This window comes from Leopardus geoffroyi, chromosome A3 (assembly GCF_018350155.1).
Source record: "Leopardus geoffroyi isolate Oge1 chromosome A3, O.geoffroyi_Oge1_pat1.0, whole genome shotgun sequence".
Classification (NCBI taxonomy): domain Eukaryota; kingdom Metazoa; phylum Chordata; class Mammalia; order Carnivora; family Felidae; genus Leopardus; species Leopardus geoffroyi.
Window position 1 is genome coordinate 6,254,791 of NC_059336.1, and position 16,951 is coordinate 6,271,741.

Here is a 16,951-nt window from a genome sequence, read left to right on the forward strand (position 1 = left end):
ACTGCCGCCTCACCACCCCGCCTGCACCCCCAGCAAAAGGAAAAGACTGCAGAAATGCTCGGCAATCCTCAAAAGTAACAGAAACGCTACAGGAATTCACAACGGCTGGAAACTGACATGTCCCCCCCCCCCGGGGGCGGGGGGGGGGGGGCCTAGGCAGTGGGGCCCCGGAATCCCACCACTGCCAAGCCCTGAGGAGTTTATCTGTCACCCATCCATGACCCTCGCTTGTTTTGTTTCTCAACACTGAAATACAGGAACTTAAGGTCTCAGAATTTACCCTGACGCTAGACTTACCCCCCCACCCCCGCCCCCGAACAGAAAATAATGATGGTCATTGTGATGGAATCGTTTCAAATGAGAAACAGACTAATTCGTCCCTCTCCTAACCCACAACTTCAACTGTGCGCACATGGGAGATAAGACAACCATGAAGTCCAATTGAAAACACCCTCTCTCTGACCTTCCACAGAACTTGTAAATGCGAGGTCTGCAAGGCAGGAGGGCGTCACGGCCCCAGACACCTGGATGGGCGAGTCTCCAGCCACCAGACACACGGTCCGGCTAAGAAGTCTGTCACACGTGGAACGCTCGACAGGAGCGTGCCTTCAGACAACGACAGGGGAGAAAAGCATCTTCATTTTTTCTCCCAGAAGGCAGACTCTGCAGCATCGTGTGCCTTCGTAAAAGCAAGCTCAATCTGTCAGCCAGACAGCCACAGGGACAAGAACAGGCGAAGGAAATGTGATCCTCACGGTCATGGGGCTTGCGGCGAAACCACCCCAGCCCGTAAGGAGCAACGGTCTACCATTGGATCTGGAAGTCCAAGGGCAGGGCGCCCTTCCTCTCACAAACAGGAGCTCGAGGGCAAAGCTGAGGCAGCCACAGTTTCCATAGGGACCTGTGGGGGAGACTTAGCTGTTTGGCATGGCATCAGCTCAGAGGTGTTGAAAGAAAAACCTGTTATTAGGTGTCCTGGACCCAGGGGACCCAGTGGCCATCTGTGGGCTCCGGTGGGAACCAGGATAAAGGACGACTGAGCAGTGAGCCAGGCACAAGCCCTGCTTATGACTCACTTCAATCCTTGGTTGACTTTGGGGCGTTTCCAGAACATTGTCTGCACTGCGATTGGGCAGGGCTCCTAAAAGCCAGACTCTAGTCCAAAAGCAGGTTAAGATGTCGAAAAGAAAATAGTCCCTTCCCCTTCAGCCCTTTGCCCCGTAATTTCCTTTTAACACCCAAGGTCTCACATCTTGATGGAGAAAAGAACTGCCAACCCAAGACCTCTTTTTACTCCTCTAAAGCAAAGCAATTGTGAACTTGACATATCAACCAGATAAATCCAACTTAATGGGAACGTTCGGTGGCCAAGGACAAGCTGCCAAGAGCAAAGTATTAGGTTGGCAGAGTTTAAATGACTTAACGTCCAATGCCGGCACTAAATCAGGAATTGCTGAGCATTTGGTAGGGAGTTATAAATCAAGGATTATGAAGCAGGAGTTGAAGAAGCAGCCTAACCCAACGTGCAAAATGCTTTTGCTCCCAACTTCCCTTTGAAGGCCAGCCTCTCCTGCCAAACTATAAACATCTCACTTCCTGGAGGAAACGCCAGGCCACTTCAACTTGAAATCAAGGACCCGCGGAGTACATTCAAGATCCTCACAAACACCCAGCAAGTACACAAGCTCGGCCAGCCTCTTCTGCTCCCCAAGCGGAGCGCGAGACCCAACCTCCGACGCACCAGGCGGACCAAATGATTGGGGCGCTTTGGACAGATGCACGCGGTCCTGTTGCCAAGATGGAGAATTTCACTGAACCGAAAACGAAAAGCCTACAGTTTCCATTGCTTGAGTTTGACTGAATGCAAAAATCCTCCCAAGAAGGATCCGCGCCCAAGATGACCTCCCGTCAGTTTCGGTTCCATCTCCAAATTCTGGGGAGGCGACTCCACCATGGTGTTTCTTAACAGGGTCACTTTATACAAGAGCTGGTATTCCAAAACTGTGGACTCTCGCACGGCCCGGCCGCCCTAGTGGCAGGAGGGAGGTACTACACAAAGTTGTGAGCCGCCCATGGGCGTTAAGACCGTAAGACCTAGCGGGGCTGAGCCGTCTTGCCTTGCAAAAGGGACAGAAAATGAAACTTCTGCAGCCTTCCCTTGGCACACACCTTCCCTGCTCAGTCCCATGAACTAAGCCGCGAGCCGCGGCCAACCATAAATTAGCTCTGCCACTATTCTACTCGTCCTAGAGACTTAAAAAACAAGAACAACAACCACCAAGTTGTAACCCGACTTTCACGGCTTCTATCGAGAATACTTTTTATTATACAGGTATCGTATACACAATAATTATCTGGGGGACGTTTACAGACGTGGAGTTCAATTCCAAACCTCCATTTCACCCCCACACACGGTACCGCACACCCATCTTCCGGTTCAGCATGATGGGAATGAGACCCAAAGTTATTGCTTTTGAACAGTTTCAATTAAATAGACTCTTCCACATCAAGAACAGAGCCCAGACCCTCTTAATCCTTAATACCCTGCGTACCTATGAATAAAGCCTAAATTAGTGTTTTAGATTACCCCATCACCTTTCAAAGTTAATATTAAAATCGAACCCATTTGTCAAAAAGTCTCAGGAAGTGCACCCGTATTTACAGACCCCATTAAATTACGCATAAATAACATCTGTACACTCAACGCACAGTTTTCTCAAAATACAGAGCCTCCTATGGGACATGGTGGTGGAGGGCAGCCAAAAAAAAAAAAAAAAAAAAAAAACCAAAAAACAAAACAAAACAAAAAAAACGCTTCATGCCTACCCTTTTCAAGTTTACTCAAAACACCAAAATGTGAAATAAATATGCAAATAAAGCTTCAGTACCTTAAAGGAACATGTCATTTCCGAGTCTCCCATTTGAAGAGTTAACTCTCTGAGTTAAAAAAAAAAAAAAAAGAAAGAAAAAAAGAAAAAAAGACAGCAAAAGAAAACACAAAATCATCAGCAGGCTTCATTTCTACAAGTTTCGTAAAAACCCAAAGAGCCCCTTGTAAACAAGGGGTTTGTGTGTCAAATACCAGCTATTAAGAAGCTGGTTGCTGAGCAGAGAGGATCTTTGCTTCCTACTGTATGCAGGATTTGACATCTCAAGAAGCTAGAAGCCGGATAAATACTTTGTTTAGATAAATCTTTAGTGGACGCCAGAAGCCAACCATTACCTTAACACTGCAAGTTACCGTTGATGTGAATGGCCATCGATCAGATATTTGAACAGCTATGCGTGTGGGTTTTCTCGTGAGCCCAGGGAACGGATTTAAAAGGTTCTAAAACTTGTAGCACCACTTTCAGAGAAAACAACGGGTCTCAAAAGAATCAAACAATACTTGTCACCTTCCGGTGACTTGTCCAGAGTCAAGGAGACGCACACTTCAGCGCTACAGAAATAACACTAAGGAATCCAGGAGGGCACGTAAACGATCCAGGAACCACTGGAGGCCTTTTTAATGGGAAGGTGGGTAACCAACTGTCCCCAGGCAAGAGGGGTTCCCAGTCTGTCCGGGTCGAGAACGCCTTTGGAGGCCTTTTTCCCTCCAGACTCTTCGGCCCCGTGGCTCACTCCCGTCTTACTTCCGGAGCTTCTCCATTTTCTCCAGGGTTTTGCTAGAATCAGCCGGACTCTGGTCCCCGGGGTTCATATAGGACTTGTCTAGGACTATCAGGGCTTCTTTTATGTAGTTCTGCACGGCAGACACAGCGGCACAGATCGCCTGGCTGCCAAACCCGTGGGTAATCAGGCTGAAATGAGACAGGCAGTTCTGGATGTTCGTCTCCAAGACCGGGGTGGGTCGGTTGTTCCCGTTGGGCGTTCGGTCTTGATTGAGAAGGTCTGTGAACTCTTTACACACTTGCCTGTGAAGACAGTCAGCGCATACCTGTGAGCTCAGTCTGGCTCTTGACAGGTAAAGGGGACAGAGCCAAATCGCCCTAAGGAGGACACCCCAGGAGGCAATCAGAACACGTGGCCACACCAGAGAAACAGACAGACGTCGATACTAACAGTGGAGCTAAATTGTACTTAGCACCTATTTTGTGCCAGGCCCGGAGCTAAACTCCATCAAGCACTATCTTCCTTAATCCTCGCTGCAATTAGGAAAGGTAACAGGATTAACCCCCGTCAAAACGCCAAGGTCACCGGGACTAGTGAAAGAGGTGGAGTCCGGACGTCCAGCCCAGAGGTATCGGGATAGCTCAGTACCAGTTTCTTCAAGAACACGGAGAATCACGTTGCCCCGAAACTCGCCCTTTGCACACACTGGTTCACCGTTGCCCCATTTCCTGACTGTACGATTTCTGCTTCATTTACCGTCATTTTATGGATTCATTTTTATGTTTATTCATTTTTGAAAGACAGAGAGAGACAGAGCACAAGCAGGGGTGGGGGGCAGAGACAGGGGGGAGGACACAGAATCCGAAGCAGGCTCCAGGCTCCGAGCTGTCAGCACAGAGCCCCACGCGGGGCTCGAACCCACGAACCGCGAGATCATGACCTGAGCTGAAGTCGGACGCTCAACAGACTGAGCCACCCAGGCGCCCCTTTTACCGTCATTTTAAAATCCATTCACTGTCGGCTTTCTAGGAGAAACCTTGCAGCTGCATGAAGCAGGGTTTGAGACAAAGTTTGCCCACACGTCTCCTACAAATCCAACTGGATCGTGACATGTAAAAAAGAGTAGGGGCGCCTGGGTGGCTCAGTCGGTTAGGCATCCGACTTCGGCTCAGGTCATGATCTCCGTCTGAGTTCCGACCCCGTGTCGGGCTCTGTGCTGACAGCTGAGAGCCTGAAGCCTGCCTCGGATTCTGTGTCTCCCTCTCTCTGCCCCTTCCCCACTCACAGTCTCTCTGTCTCAAAAAATAAATAAACGTTAAAAAAAAAAATTTTTTTTTAAGCATAAAAAAATCTTATCAGGAGGCAGAAGGCACCCGATCTTTACTGGATGTGACAAAACAAATTGTTTTCAACACATTTTTGTAAGATATTGGAGACACCATAATGAACGGGTAGTGTAACTACTTTGAGCTGAATAACTGAGCAGCTCCAAACAGCCACTACTAATCAACACATTCATTTTATTTATTCTTCGAAATCCTACCGAAGAGTTAACCCATCTGACGTGTCCAAAAAAGCCCTCGTCAGTTCCTTTCGCTCCACACCCTTACTTAAGTGCGGGTTCCTTTCCCAAGCCCCGGGGACTACACTGGCCCCTCAACTTCAACATGAGGGCATCCAGCCATCACATTCAAGTCTGGATACTCACTGTGCCGCCAGAAGCATATTCTTCCTCGCTGCCATCTCATTCCGCCCTCCAAGATGAGGTCTGGTTAGATACTCCGCCACTGGTTTACTGGGGAATTCGGCTTCACAGACATAGGCAAAGTCCCGAGCCAAATGAACAGCCTCCCCTGGAATAATCAGCAATGGCAACAGACTTAGGAGGTCTCCCTTTCCTCTTCTGCTAACCCAGACGGCCCGGCCCCCCAGTCACTCTGCATTTTAAAATGAAATTACACACCAGGAAAACAATCCAGCGAGCAAATAGAACTTCCTGGGTTCACTCCCGTAGGAACTGAGGAGGAAATCCTACCATGCGTGGGGGAAAAAAAGACCCTGAATTTTTTCACTGCCCTCCAACAGTGCTAACCAGTCTTCGACCCAACTCAGATTCTTGACACACCCATGCTTTCTCTGGATTATAAAAGCTCTCATTGTGGACACAAGGGAAATGCTAAAGACAAGCATCTCTGACAAAAGCCGATGGGGCACTTCTCTTTATGAAACTGGGATGAAGTCTTTGACGTAGAACTTTCTTTTTAACTTAGGGTGCCCCATGCCTGAAGGAGGCAAGTCTTCAGAATGTTTAAGAAAAGAAAGGCATGCGTTTCCATTGGAAATGTTTAGGGCCCCAACTACCGATTTGGACTACTCACCCCCTTTTGTCCAAATCATGGGACGAAGAGAGGGAGAGGAAAAACCAAGGGGGCTCATCTCTGACCAGAGATGCCAGGTCCTGGCTGCCCCGTGGGCGGCTGGCAAGAGCTTTGCAGAAACCCAGATAGTGGCACCCCTCCCACCCCCACCCCCAGGCTTCCACCTGCCTCCCCAGACTTACTAAATCAGAATCTGAGAACCATTGTTCTGGCACACACTTTCTCATTCAAGCACCCCCGCCCGGCTGGTCAGAAAACCTAGCGGAGCCACATTTATGCGCCACGCACGCAGAACCCACCATTCTCCATGCAGGACAGCTGTTCTCCAACAGGCAGCTAGCAGGCAGCTCCTTTCTCCTGGCCCTGACCCCCAGAGACACCCGTAAAAAGGTAGAGCGGGGCTCTGCCAAGTCCCTTTCGGCACCGCAGTCGCGCCATGAGACCAGGGACAGACAGTGTTCAAAAGATTGCCTGGCTGCCGGGAGACCACCCCTCATTGGCTCCCCCTGCCCTTAGCCGGAGCCCAGCGCCCTGCTGATTGGGCAAGGGCCGGAGGCTGCTCCAGGCTTCGGGAGAAGCCTCCCCACGTTCCACTGGGCAACAATGAGCTGGTTTTTCTAACAAATATATATATTTCACTTTTCCCTTGCCCCCTCCCCTTTATTTTTGAAAGGCTGTAATTGCATTCTTGGCTCCCTTCCAGATTGGGGGCAGGGGCCCATTCAAGAAATGAAAATGTTACATCCTACTATTTTAGGTCCGGGGAGAGGGGCCCCACTAATTTTTTTTTTCCCATGGGGGAAATGAACAAAGGACTTGTGAATTGCGTATGCAAAGGCTTTTCTCTTCAGGGACCACAATCCTGATATTCCCCAGCTACCAAAGCTAGAAACGGGGCTTCTTCCCACCAATACATAACCAACCAGCTTTTGAAAGGTGTACCCGTTGATCGACTGCATCTTTCAAAAACTGGTTCACTTCTAGGAAATGTCCCAACACCCTACGGTGTGAATTCTTCGGCCTGGGAAACCCATTTCTTTCTATTTAATAATGATTTGCTGGAGAACCCAGAACAGGATGGCTAAGCAGGCAGGTATTTAAATGTTAACCTCTTTGATAAAAATTACTGGGATTCATTGCAATGAACTCAGGACAAATCACTTTCATCTCTCAACTGGTGACAGGCCTGTTTTTAAGCGTTTCTTCAGAGTAGCATTAAAGACACAAACAACCTAGCAACATATTAAAACATCACCAAACAAAAGCAAAACCCCACTGACCTTCTACCAAGGACGTCAGGAGGGTAACGTGGGCAGCTTTCCGTCTCCCGGCGGGAAGATTCAACCCAATCTTGTCCAACTTCTCCCGCAAGGACCGGCCTCCATTTTTAGATTTGGCTCTGAGTCAAAAGAAAAGTGAACTTTGTGGCTCCTCTCTAGAAATCACACTTTCATATTCTCCATCCTTCAAATGCTACCAAAACTGAAATCTGTCCAAGAGTATCTACGTTATGTGGGTCGCAATCAAGTGAAACAGGGAGTCCCTCGTTTAATTAATGCTCGTAAAATTCAAACATCTTTCTTAACAGCAACATTCTTTCCCCCCCCAGTCACAGAACATTGCCAAGGATACTGGAGCGGATAAACGTTCACTTCTAAAAACTGTGGCAGCCCCCCAAGTCCCCTGGGGTAGCAAACCCCATGGAGCTCCTCTGCCCCTAACAGGGACGCCACCATCTCATAATGGAATCAAATTCTAACCAAATGATAATTTGCTGGCGTGTTTTAGCACTTCCTTCTGCATCTGGCACTTTCTAAAAGAGAAGGAATGTACTAAAACTCTGAGCCGATTAGAATTCAGTGTTAGGTATGAAAGTTACATAAATGTTAAAAATACCTCCTTGGTTCTTTTGGGTTGTACACCAACCCAACCACCGTGCCCAGAATGTGCCCCCATGTACCTTCTGAGAACACCTCCCAGTAACGAGGCGTTTAAGCACTCAGGCGGGGACAATCGCCTCTGGACCTCAGCAACTGTCACTTTGTATTTAGACGTGGAGCTGAGGAGGGACAATCTTCCAGGGACCGAGCAGAAGACCTCGCTGGGATTCATCACAGCCCCTACCAGCTCCTTCTGACAAGGGAGAGTCAGCGGATTCTTGGTCATTGAAATGGGACCTGTGAACGAAGATTAGACGTGGCAGTCCCCGAGAGCTGCGTTTACGAGAAAGGGACCTTTTCAAACCTCTAACCCGAGCTGAAAGAGCTCTTTAAGCAAACAGCGTTGTGTGTTGGGCTACATAAACTGCAAGCAGATTTTTTTTAAGTCCAATTCTTCAAAGATAATCGAATCTGAAATTCACAAGTTAACACCTTGCAAAGCTAATTAGTCATGACCCCAAGCGTGGAGGGTTTTCATTTTCTAGCCACTGTTAAAATGTGTTTAATTAGAACACTGGTTTTCAGAAGACTGCTTCAATCCTACATACATGGGGATTTTTTCCTTCCTCTGTCAAAGAACCACCAAAATCACCCGGCACGCGCGGATCCTTTGCTGAAACCTTTCGGTGCAGCTGATCACGGTAAATTTAAAAATACAAACAAACCTGCCCTGTTACAAGTTTCCTGGGAAACTCGGTTTATTTTCTGAGCTGTTCTTCAAAAACCATTTCCCAATTGATTTCAAGGAGTTTAACTTCAAGTAGCAGACCACAACTCCCTTTCATTTAGGGCCACTCCATCTTCAAAACAGCCAAACTGGCAATCCCTCAGTCTGTAACTTAATTTCTTGAGACACTCCCCCCTCCCCCCCCATCCAATTTTCCAAATCCCCTCCCCCACTATCTTGCATAAACCCAGACTCTGGCAGATCGTCCCACTCCGGTCCTTTGAAGGCTGTCTATCTGGTAGGCCAGACTGTTTCAAAACCTCTTCTTGCGGGTCGGAATTGGGGATCCTTGCCACATGCATTTATGAAACGGGAAATTTAATCATCCACTCAACAACTGCCACGGCATCAACCACCCAACCAAGGTGTGTGGTCTGATTTTTTTCCAAATTAAGTCAGTGTTAAAACTCACTCTGGAAGACTAACACTGTAAAAACACCATGAAATTCGAGGGGCCCTAGTCTCCAAGAGAACACTATCGAGCAACAAAGCCTAAGAGTTTTGCCACCAGCCCTTTCCATTTAGCTCCAAAAGCTGATGCCCTCTTCTTTCTCCTAAAAGCCTAGGGGCGCCTGGGTGGCGCAGTCAGTTAAGTGTCCGACTTCAGCCAGGTCACGATCTCGCGGTCCGTGAGTTCGAGCCCCGCGTCGGGCTCTGGGCTGATGGCTCAGAGCCTGGAGCCTGTTTCGGATTCTGTGTCTCCCTCTCTCTCTGCCCCTCCCCCGTTCATGCTCTGTCTCTCTCTGTCCCAAAAATAAATAAACGTTGGAAAAAAAAAAAAAAAAAAAGCCTATGTTCCTCCAGCCAACCCCGCCCCCTCCTCCATCGGCCCCTTCCCTACCACAACTGTCCCAACGTGGCCACCAAATGCCCCCAACCTTGCCAGGCTAGGTGCGGCCCAGGGAGAAAAAAGTTTGCTCTCGCTGCCTACCTTTGCGAATAACAGTCTGATCATGCAGGAGCAGGTGCTGGTCGTCGACATTCTGGGGGAGAAACGACAAAGTTTCCCTTAAGTTCCGGGAGGCCGGGCAGGGGGGAGGAGAGGCTGGGGGGCAAACAGGTCCGGGCAGGAGGGGCAAGAGCCGAGGCGCCGCTCACCTGCACCTCTTCCATCTGGTGCGCCATGTCGTGGAGCCCCAGGTTCTCGGCCAGGCCCGCGGCGTCCAGGGCGTGCGCGTGGGGCAACAGCAGGTCGGAGCGACGGTAGGCATCCCTGCGGGCGCTCATGGCGCCACCCTCGAGCCCGGAGAGATGGGGTAGCAGGCCGGCCGGGCGCCCGTGGTGCGAGGGCAGGCCAGCCCCCTCCTGGCTCTGGCGACCCGGCCAGGCCTGCTGCTGGCTGCCGGTGGGCGCCGGCTGGTGCAGGGGGTTGATGGCAGCGGCGTAAGCTTCTCCCAGATGCGAGTAGGGGTCGGCCGACTGCGAGTAAGCCAACTGCTGGTAGGGCGGTGGAAAGTAGGGTGGTGGCTGGTACTCGGCAACTCCAGTATGAGAGAGGGGCGGCGCGGGGCTGTAGAGGTGCTGCCCCGCGGAGGAGAGGTGGGGGAGGCGCGGGTTCCCATTGCTGCTCGCGTCGTGGCGATCCTGGGAGAGAGAAGCAGAGACCCCGCTAGTACGAAACCCCGCTACTGCGAAGCGGCAGCAGCCGCTGCGCTGAGCCGTGCGTCCCCAGGGACCCGACTCGTGGGGCCTGCCCTCCGCCCAGAGAGCACCCAGAGGCGCCGTGCGCCGGAGGATTCGTTGCGAACTGCCAGCCCGCGGAGGAAAGAGGCTTCGAAAGACCTGGGGGAACTCGCTCTCAAAGCCCGGCGGCGAAGGCCTGGGAGGTCGGACGCCCGGGGCGCTCTGAGGAGCCGGATCCGAACCCCAGGTCTTGGGCCAGGAGTAGCTGAGGCCCGGGCCCGGGGAGGAAGTCGGCATGCTGTAGGCACCGTGAGGACTGCGCTCACTCACTAGCCCGCACATGTCAGCGGCGCCAGACGAAAAGAACGTGGGGAAGCTGCAGACGCGGATAAAGCGCACGAAGCGGGAAGTGCGCATCTTCCCCGCCCCAGGGACCCTCCCTTCCACGCCCTCAGGACAAAGACCTCCGGGCAAGTGACGCTCCCCGGCAGGCCGGCCACCCAAGGCCGCCCGAGGAACTCGGGGAGGAACGCCTCGCGGCCAGGGCTGCTCCCCACCCCACTCCGCCCCAGCTAGCTGGGTCCAGACCGAGCGGGGAACACCCAGTGGGGCCGCCCTGCCGGGCCACGGTCAGGATCCCCACAAACCGGGGCAGAGGGGGAGAACTAAGGACCCCGAATATTGGGCAACCTCGCCTGCGCACGTCCCTCGCCTCAAGGCTGTCCGACCTAATTCTTCAAGGACTCGTCTCCCTGGGTTCGCGGGGTCACAGGGGTGGCGGGGAACTAGGAGAAACGGGCGCTGTCGCCCCCTAGCGGAAGTGCCCGGGCCCGCCAACAGGGGCAGCCCCAGGAGGTCCCGCGGGCGCGCGGCCCCCCGCCCCCGTCGCCCCCCAGCCCGGGCTCCCCTCGGCCAGCGCCCGGGCGCACACCTCCCGCCGCCCGCGTCTTCCTCTTCCCGCTCGCCGCCTGCCTCCCTCCCACTCTCCGAAACTCTAGCTCAACCTGTCGGACTGGCTGGAGCACTCCCGAGCGCTTACGGCCCCATCTGGCCTCGCCCCCCCCCCCCCGGCGCTCCCCAGCCCCCACTTCTCTGGAGAGCCAAACTTCGGTTGTTTTCTGGTTTCCCCGAGGAGTTAGCGGGGCAGGTGACAAGCCCGCCGCGGAGGGGACTCTGCAAAGGTGTCGCCGGCAGGTCGCCTCATCTGACCCCTCGGGACGGAGATCTCGTGCGTAAAAGCCACGTCTAAGCGTTGTAGACGGGGCGCTCTTCCGAGAAAAGGGAAAGAAGGGCTGTTTTGCTTCGCACGAAACCGACCGGTAAGCTCTGTGGGTGGGATCTGCCGGTCTCCTTCCAGGCCCTGTTCCGGAGGGTGGTTTGGGGAAGGGCCCGATTCAGGAAGAGGGCCCGGGAGAAACGGACTAAGAGGCGTCCGCCAAAGCGGACCCCGTCCCCTCGAGGGGCAGAGGCTGGTGCCTGCTCGCTGCGCCCGCGCCCGGACCTCGGTCGGTGGGTCCCCGCCTCCCGGGCTGGACTCGGGCGGGGCCGGGCTGCGCCCCTGCACCCAGCTCACCTCGCAGTCTTCTTCATACTTGACATTATCGGTTATTTTCCACAACATGGCGTCCGGCGTCCCCCAAAACAGTCGCCAGTTAAATCCAGGCTCCCCCCACCCCCCGAGCGGTAAATCCAAAATGGGGGTCACGGTGGCTGGGCGTCCGCCGCCGCCCCCGCCACGCGAGGGCCTCGCTGCCCCGGTCACTGGACGCGCATCGGCGGCTCCGCGAGCGTCGATGCGGCCGCCGCGCGCCTAGAAGCCGCTGCCGGGGACCCGGGAAGCCGCGCCCGCACTGTGTGTCCCGGCAATAGCCGGGGGACCCGGGCGCCTTAATGAGAAGGAAATTATCATAACTCCTCCCCGGGGGCCGGCACGAAGGCCCCGGCGCCGGGCGGGGCCGCCCCCAGCCAGTCCCAGCCTAGCTCCGCCCTGCACCCCGGCGGGGCGCCGCGCCGAGACCCGCGCCGCGGGGGGCGAGGAGGGGGAGGCGAGCGGGCGTGGGCACCTCTCTGACAGCCGCGGACCTGCTAGGTCGGGGTCCCCCGCCGCGCCTTCCGTCGGTCACCCCCCCCCCGGCCCACACCTGGGGCTGGCAGCGCTGGGGCCCCGGCTGCAAATCCCTAAGAGCCCCCCCTATTTCTCCTGAAGCGCCTTCCCCCATCCTCCGAAAGACGTGGTCACCTGCGGTTAAGAGACCTCGCGTTGCGGGCATCTCAGCAGCTGGGGTCCCCCTTAGAGCCTGAAATGCCTCACCCACCCACTCACGGAGACTTAAATTGGGCTGGGACCTCGCAGCCGGAGCCCCAAGCCCTCCGAGAGACGCCTCCCCTTCCTTCTCTCTCCGCGGTCACAGCGCCGGCCCATTCCTCCGAGGGGCTGGAGGAGGGAAGGCCTTCTGGGGAGTCTGCCCCGAGCGCCAGGGGGCGGGCGGGCCTCCACCAGCCGCAAAGTCTGGGACAACGGCGTCCGGCTGCCATCGCCCGGAGCTGCATCTCCGCCGCACACTGCGGCCGGGGGTCACCCGCGCTCCCTCGCCCAGCCCTGCCCAGCCCAGCCCTGCCCAGAGCGCCGGCTCGGCAGATGCCTCCGACGAGCCGGACGCTCAGAAGCCTCAACTCACCCGGGGAAAGAGGTGCGGGGCGGGAGACAACCCGAGCGCCACGGGCGGGGGGGCGGGGGGGGGGCAGGGGGGAGGGAGAAGGTGGGAGAGGAGGGAGGGGCCAGAGGGGGACCCCGCTGGAGGGGTGAGTACCCCCCGTTCTGCAGACGCAGGACGAAAACGAAACTCGAATATAAACGCTGCCTCCTCTCGCCCCAGGATTTATTCGCCACCCAAACTTGAATGCAATGCGCAGTTGTTTAAAAATTTTAAAGAAACGAAATCCATTGGCCCAATGACTGTAATTGATCTTTTTCACTGCAAGGGGAAAGTCGCTAATTTTCAAGGGCGAATTTTGCTGGGACGTCCCAGCTGGCTCCGGGATCGGAATTTAAACATTCCGAGAGAATCGGAGAAGGGGGCTCCTTCCATCTGATTCCGAATCCGATTCTGCAGTAATTACTGCCCATCAGTGCAGTGCCCGGGGCCTGGGCCCGGGAGTGGACGCTACCCCCCGTCTACAGAACGACTGCACACACCGCCTTCCTGCTCCTTCTCGGGTTTATTTGGGCTTTGGCATTTCTCTAGACCCAGGTGGACCTAAAATAAAATTAAGAACTGGAACAAAAATAGGCGTCCTCCAAGTGAAACGTCCTGTTGCCTTAGAGGAGGTAGAGCCAAGGGGATACTCCTACCAAATGTGAGGGCAAAACCTGGGGGGCTTTTCAGGACTTTGCACTAAGAAGTGACGCCTTGCTTCCAAAATACCAGGATCCGGGGCTCAAAGAAAAGAACAGGGGCAGCAGCGTACCTGATATTGGGGGGCGGGGGGACAGGAAGGGGGACACCTGTGCCACGCAAGAACGGGACACCTGCACAGCAGGACGTGGAAGGTTAGGGTCCCAGGCACACGCACACACCCCAGAGGGAGGCTGTGGCACCCCCTTCGGGGCGTTCCAGACCCCAGGGCGGTGACGAGGGGCCTTCGCCACGCTGGGCCTTCCAGACTCGGGTTTGACTCAAAGACCCCGCCTGGAGTGCAGCCTGAACAAGTTGTCTCATTCACGCCGGCAACTTTACCCGTAGGCAGGTTTGGAACCCCGGCAGGGCAGGAACGGGCCAATCCCCCACCCCAGGGCCTGGCTGTCCTTCCTTCCCGCAGCAGAGCTGTGGCCGAGGCAACCCGAAGGGACAGAGATTCCTCCCAGCCCGGGGGCAGAGGCAAAAGGGAGCCGGTGGGCCCTGAGGGTCTGCGCGCCTCCGTTCTGGGAGCCCCAGGGGCCTAGATGTTTCCGAACCGCTTAGCAAGGGCCGTTCATTCCCAAGGCAGCTCCCCGGACACCGGCGCGCTGCCCCCTCTCCCAGGGACACGCGTTCAAGCTAGAGCGCGACTTCCGCGCCCTGGATGGAAGGCGGGTGGAAGAAGTCCTCAATCTTCCCAGCCAGGGAGACCCGGCCCAAATACGCACACGCTCGGCTTCGGGGCCGGAGCCCCGGCACGCGCGCGCCCCCGTCGGCGTGCCGGAAGCCTCAGCCCTTCCTCGAGCTCCACTTTTCCTCTCTCTGCGGAAAGCAGGGAGAGGATGGCTCCTGCACCCGGGACAGACCTCCCTCCAAAGCCCAGGCCCCTCGCCGCATGAAGACCGGAATCTGGAGGCCGCGCCCTGGGACGGCCACCGCTCGGGAAAGGGTGCCCCCTCAGGACCCTCCGAGGCTTCGCAGCCGCCTAACTGTAAACAGAACGAGAGGATCCCGGGGACAAGCTTCACTGCACGCCACGCAAAATCCGGGATAGGGGGTGGAGGGTGGCGCGCGGCTCCCCTCTGTCGCCCCCTAGGGAGCCTACGCTCACACACACTTGAAGCCTGGACCCGGGCCCCCATCCCGCTCCGGTGGCCCAAGAAACCGGAGTCTGGAGGCGAGGAGGCGTCTGGGTAGAGGCGCAGACGGAGACCGCCGCCTCCAACTTCCCACCCCCGCAAACCAAAGAAGGCGCCCGGGCAGGTCGAGCTGGAACGGGGTTGGCCTGCGACTTCTTTTCCCGCCCCAGGGAGGGGGCGCGAAAGCGGCAGGTGGAGGCCCCCGAGCGCCCTAAGGGAACGCCGCGCAGCGCGCAAGGTGTCTGTCCCGCCCCTTGGAACCGCGTGAGCGCCGGCAGAGACCGCGGTGAAGTGGCCAGCCGGGTGAAGCAGAGCCGAAAAGCCGGGGCCTGCAGCAATCGAGGGGGGTGCCCCTCTATCCCACAGTCTCCCATCGCGGCATCGTCACGCCGAGGGCCAGACACTTGGCACCGAAGAGTACTGCGACTGTCTAAGCCCGCTAAGGTGCACGCCCTGGGGCGCCACTGCATCATTTCACAGCCACTCCAAAATAACAGCAATAGTATAAAAATAGCAGATTGTTTTGATGGTGCGCGGAGCGACAGCCGCGCACACACGGATGCTTCTTGGCTTGCTTAACCCAGGGTCCAACCCGACTCCATTTACGGCTCCTTCTAAGCGCGCGGCTCCAGGCCCGGGGCTTGAAGGGAGGGGCTTCGCGGCCTGTAGCTTTTCCTCGCAAAACCTGCTTTTTACAGATGGACAGAGAGCCGCGGAGCTGAGGGAGCCTGGAGGACCCAGGCGCGGGGCGGGGAGGGCCCGGGTCCGTGTCTGTCCCGGGTCGAGTCCGCGCGCTCGTTCGAAGGGCGCCCGCCAAGCGCAGAGGTCGTGGGTACAGTCTCTAACTCGACCACCGCAGCCCCCTTTCTCAGCAGGCGTCGGGGATTTTTGGCCGTCCAACTACCTCAAAGCCACAAACATGCCTGCTATTCGAGGTGACCTCCCTAGCTGCTCTTGGAGACCTGTTAGAGACAAGCTCGGCTCTCGCCTCCCCTGCCCCAGGGGACCCCCGCCCTCCGGAGGCCACGCTTGGCCGCAGAATGCCTGTCACTTCTCCACTGTGTCCCAGGGCCCATTCGCGCGCAGCCTAAGCGCTCGGAGCGCAGGCGGGAGGACTCAGGCTCCAGCCCGGTGTCCCCGGAGGCCTTCTCCGCTCGGCGTCCAGGAACACCACACCCCTGCAGGCCAACCGAGCCCGGCGGCCTTAGCGCGTTTCTCTGGTCGCCTCCAGGCGACGAGGAGGCCCACTGTGGCCAGGCGCCCGGCGACGCGGGCTCGCTGCCGGCGCCAGAAGTGGCAGCGCCCGGGAGCCACCCCGCAGCCCCAGCGGCGCCCTCCCCGCCCCGCGGGCATCCTCCCGCACGCCTCTCCTCCCTGCCGGCCTGCCCTCCGCCCGACACCTCCTTTCTCACCCTCAGGAGCTGGAAATTCATGTCGCCAGCTCTTCAGCCTCTGCGAGTTGAGCTTAGGAATGGGAGCCGGGCTGCAAGCGCTCCCCAAGGGCCGAGTCGCGTGCCGCAAAGTGCTCTGAGGTTTATTTAATTAACGGAAGGGGGAAGTAGGGAGGGGGCTTTCGATTCACAGCCAAAACCGGCTATCGCGATTGGAAGACACACCTGAAAAGGTCGTCGTTACTCCTCCCCTGCCCTCCTCCCCTTGGAAACTGTAAACTCGCCAATTGAAAAGGGTCTTCCTTGGGGTTTTGAGCGATCTTTGCGCGTCTGTGACAGGCAGACCGGGGGACGGCGGCTTCCATCACGAAATTATGGCAAATGTAGCCCACAGCTTGCTGGCAAAGGACATTTGAGATCTATTTCGTCCCCAAATCCAGATCTGTTAGCATTTCCGTGAACTCTCGGCCGTCACTTCGAGCTTTGAAGCTCGAACTTCAGCTTAAACTGAACCAGGGGCAGTGGATTCCGGGGGTGGGGAGGTGGGGTGGGGGGAGAAGGAGGTGGCTGGATCTGGGGGTGGGGGGTGTGTGTGTTCCTTTGGTGCCTGGGACATTTGCTTGCACCTAGGCCGTTCATGCTATTCACCTTAAGAACGCAGCTGGAGCGCTGTGGGTTACAAAACAAACAAAAACAAAACAAAGCATAAACCAAAAAACAGCGGGCAGCCCCGTAAAGTCCAA

At 56.0% G+C, this 16,951-nt stretch overlaps 1 protein-coding gene across 2 annotated transcripts; it reads right to left on the reverse strand.

Moving 5' to 3' along the window:
- Positions 1-2,285: 2,285 nt before the first annotated feature.
- TFAP2C (transcription factor AP-2 gamma) lies at positions 2,286-12,146 on the reverse strand. Of its 2 annotated transcripts, none has more exons than XM_045444154.1 (7): positions 11,854-12,146; positions 9,756-10,241; positions 9,589-9,640; positions 7,951-8,167; positions 7,271-7,389; positions 5,321-5,465; positions 2,286-3,914 (listed from the first exon to the last, which is right to left on the reverse strand). In XM_045444154.1, exons 1-7 carry the CDS (start codon positions 11,899-11,901, stop codon positions 3,629-3,631), a joined length of 1,353 nt encoding a protein of 450 aa, XP_045300110.1. In that variant the 5' UTR covers positions 11,902-12,146; the 3' UTR covers positions 2,286-3,628. The 2 variants fall into 2 exon arrangements, with proteins under 2 accessions (XP_045300110.1, XP_045300109.1); XM_045444153.1 differs by lacking the exon at positions 11,854-12,146 and adding an exon at positions 10,440-10,775.
- Between the last annotated feature and the right edge of the window lie 4,805 nt (positions 12,147-16,951).